Below are 2346 nucleotides of genomic sequence, written 5' to 3' on the forward strand. Positions count from 1 at the left end.
GATGATGTTTTCACCATAGTCTTGGTCCTTTGCAACATCATCATGATATTACTGGATCTCAGGGGTTTTTTAAGACATATTTGTCCTTCTAGGTTTTCCTCTTATTCTGACTTTTCATTTCCTTTAGGCTGGTCTTCTTTATGTGACATGCTCTTAAAAAAAAACTGCTGAATCAAGGACTTTTTCAGATGAGGTTTCTGTGTTTCTGAGCTGAGGCACACAGTTTACGAGAGCCTCCAAACTGGTGTGTCTCTCAAATGCTCTTGGCAACTTGTAGATTCCTCCCTTTCTGCCCTATACCTCTAATGGTTTATTTGATTGGTGTTTTTTTAAGACATATAACTCACACATAGCTCACACATAGTTCCCTTCCTTCAAATGTGGTATCTGTGTGCTGAACTTACGTGACTTGCCTTTCAGCCACAACATTAAAACATAGAATTTTATAATCTTTTAGGTTGGAGAAGAACTTCAAGATCACCTGGTCCAATTATTAACCCAGGAATTCCAAGTGCACAACTTAACCATGTCCCTGAGCACCACATCTCCAGGACTTTTAAATCTCTCCAGGGATGGGAAATCCACCACTGCCCTGGGCAGCCTATCCCAGTGCTTAACAACTCTCATTGAAGATATTTTTCCTAATGTCCAACCTAAACCTCCCCTGGTTCAACTTGTGGCCATTGCCCCTTAGCCTCCTCTTCTCCAGGCTGAACAACCCCAGGACCATCTGCTGCTCCTCATCAGACTTGTTCTCTGGACCTTTCAGCAGCTTCTCTGCCCTTCTATTTGCTAAATCTAATTGCTTTGTGGTGATGGCTTCAGAGCAACTCACAGCCTAGCCCTTCTCCAGTCAGCTCCTCTGCATCAGACATCTGCAATTCTTTTTTATTTTCTTTTGTGCATGGTTGGATTCTCATAATATCACCACTGATGATGGCAACTGGGTAAACTCCTCACTCAGACAGAGAGAATTGCTGAAGGGACATAATCAAAAATTTCTCTAATTTCCCTCTAAGCAGCTGTGCAGGGTGAGTTCTTGCCTCTCCTCTTTGAGTCAGGTTGTGAAGAAGTTATCTCAATGAATCCTTAGGTGATTTTCTGCCTCCACCCCTTAGATCAATCTACTTTCTATAAAGAGTAAGGTCATTCAATTAATGTCACTTTCTGCCCACAGGAACAGGTTTGTGAAGAGATTTTTAATGGGAAGATTTTCAGGGGAGATTTGCTATGGGTGTAGTTAACTGATTATTGTGGTCCACCCCAAATGGTCCAGAGAAACTCATATTTATAAACGAAAATAGATTGCAAATCTGGATTTTTGTAAATTAACAAAAAAAATCCAGAAAAATAAAGGTAGTTGTTTTTTTTTTTCTTTTTATTAATATTCTTCTTGACAAAGGTTCTGATGAGTTTACTAATAAAAAATGAATGAACAGCAAATACAACAAATATTGAAATAAATCTGTGTTTCTTTGGTCCAGATGTAAAGGAAATAAAATTGCATTGTTTGAAAAGTCTGGGTTTTCACAGAATTAGTTCTTAGTACAAGGTGAATCTCTAAGAAGTACTTTTGATACTTTTTTTTTTCCTGACCATAGTTTTATAAGCTCGTATTACTTCTTTCCTTCTTCTGTCTCCTTTGACACTCTGTGTCAATCATTAATTTACAAATCTCCTGTGGAAGGGTATGTTTTAAATCTACACAGAGGGCGAACCCCCAACCATTTACCATCAGCACCTGGACTGAAGAATGGGTACAGATTCCCTGAAAACTCAAACAAGAGAGACTCAAGGAGGCATTTTTCATCCACGTCAAAGAAGGAAAGCTTGTCGAGGTCCTGGTCCAGGAGGACACCGACCACACGGCACGGCTTGTGGTTTCTTACAACCTTCCCCCCAGTTACTCTGTATTCTCCCTGGAAAAACTGTAGACTAAGCAAATTCCCTTTTGGGGAAGTACTCATTGAGTTGCTCCTCAGGGTGTTCCTAATTTCCTCATCCACAACCCCCAGCTCCCACTCCAATTTGTCCCCCACCTCCACTTCCCAGTAATGTTTCTTCCCCGTGAACCCTTCAGTAGCTACCACCACTGCTTCAGACAAGGTCTCCTTCTGGGTGGAGGACTTGACTCTGTTCTTCTCCTTAATGGTGAGGCTGGGGTGTTTGCAGTTCTCATCCAGAGTGATATTGACTTGAGAAAGGAAGGGAAAAAAATGGGAAAAAATAAAATATAAAGCATCAAGTTGTAGATATGGCACTTCAGCTTAGTGGTTGTGGTCGTATTGAGATGATGATTGGACATGATGATCTTAGAGACCTTTTCCAAAATTAATGATTCTATGA

At 40.5% G+C, this 2346-nt stretch overlaps 1 protein-coding gene across 1 annotated transcript; it reads right to left on the reverse strand.

Annotated features, from left to right (window-relative positions):
- Positions 1–1732: 1732 nt before the first annotated feature.
- Positions 1733–2194, reverse strand: LOC104281244 (E3 ubiquitin-protein ligase TRIM39-like; the record flags this gene model as incomplete). Its single annotated transcript, XM_009879157.1, has 1 exon — positions 1733–2194. A coding segment is annotated over one exon (462 nt), but the record flags the coding sequence as incomplete, so codon positions are not given.
- Between the last annotated feature and the right edge of the window lie 152 nt (positions 2195–2346).

Source organism: Apaloderma vittatum, unplaced genomic scaffold, assembly GCF_000703405.1.
Source record: "Apaloderma vittatum isolate BGI_N311 unplaced genomic scaffold, ASM70340v1 scaffold39441, whole genome shotgun sequence".
NCBI lineage: Eukaryota > Metazoa > Chordata > Aves > Trogoniformes > Trogonidae > Apaloderma > Apaloderma vittatum.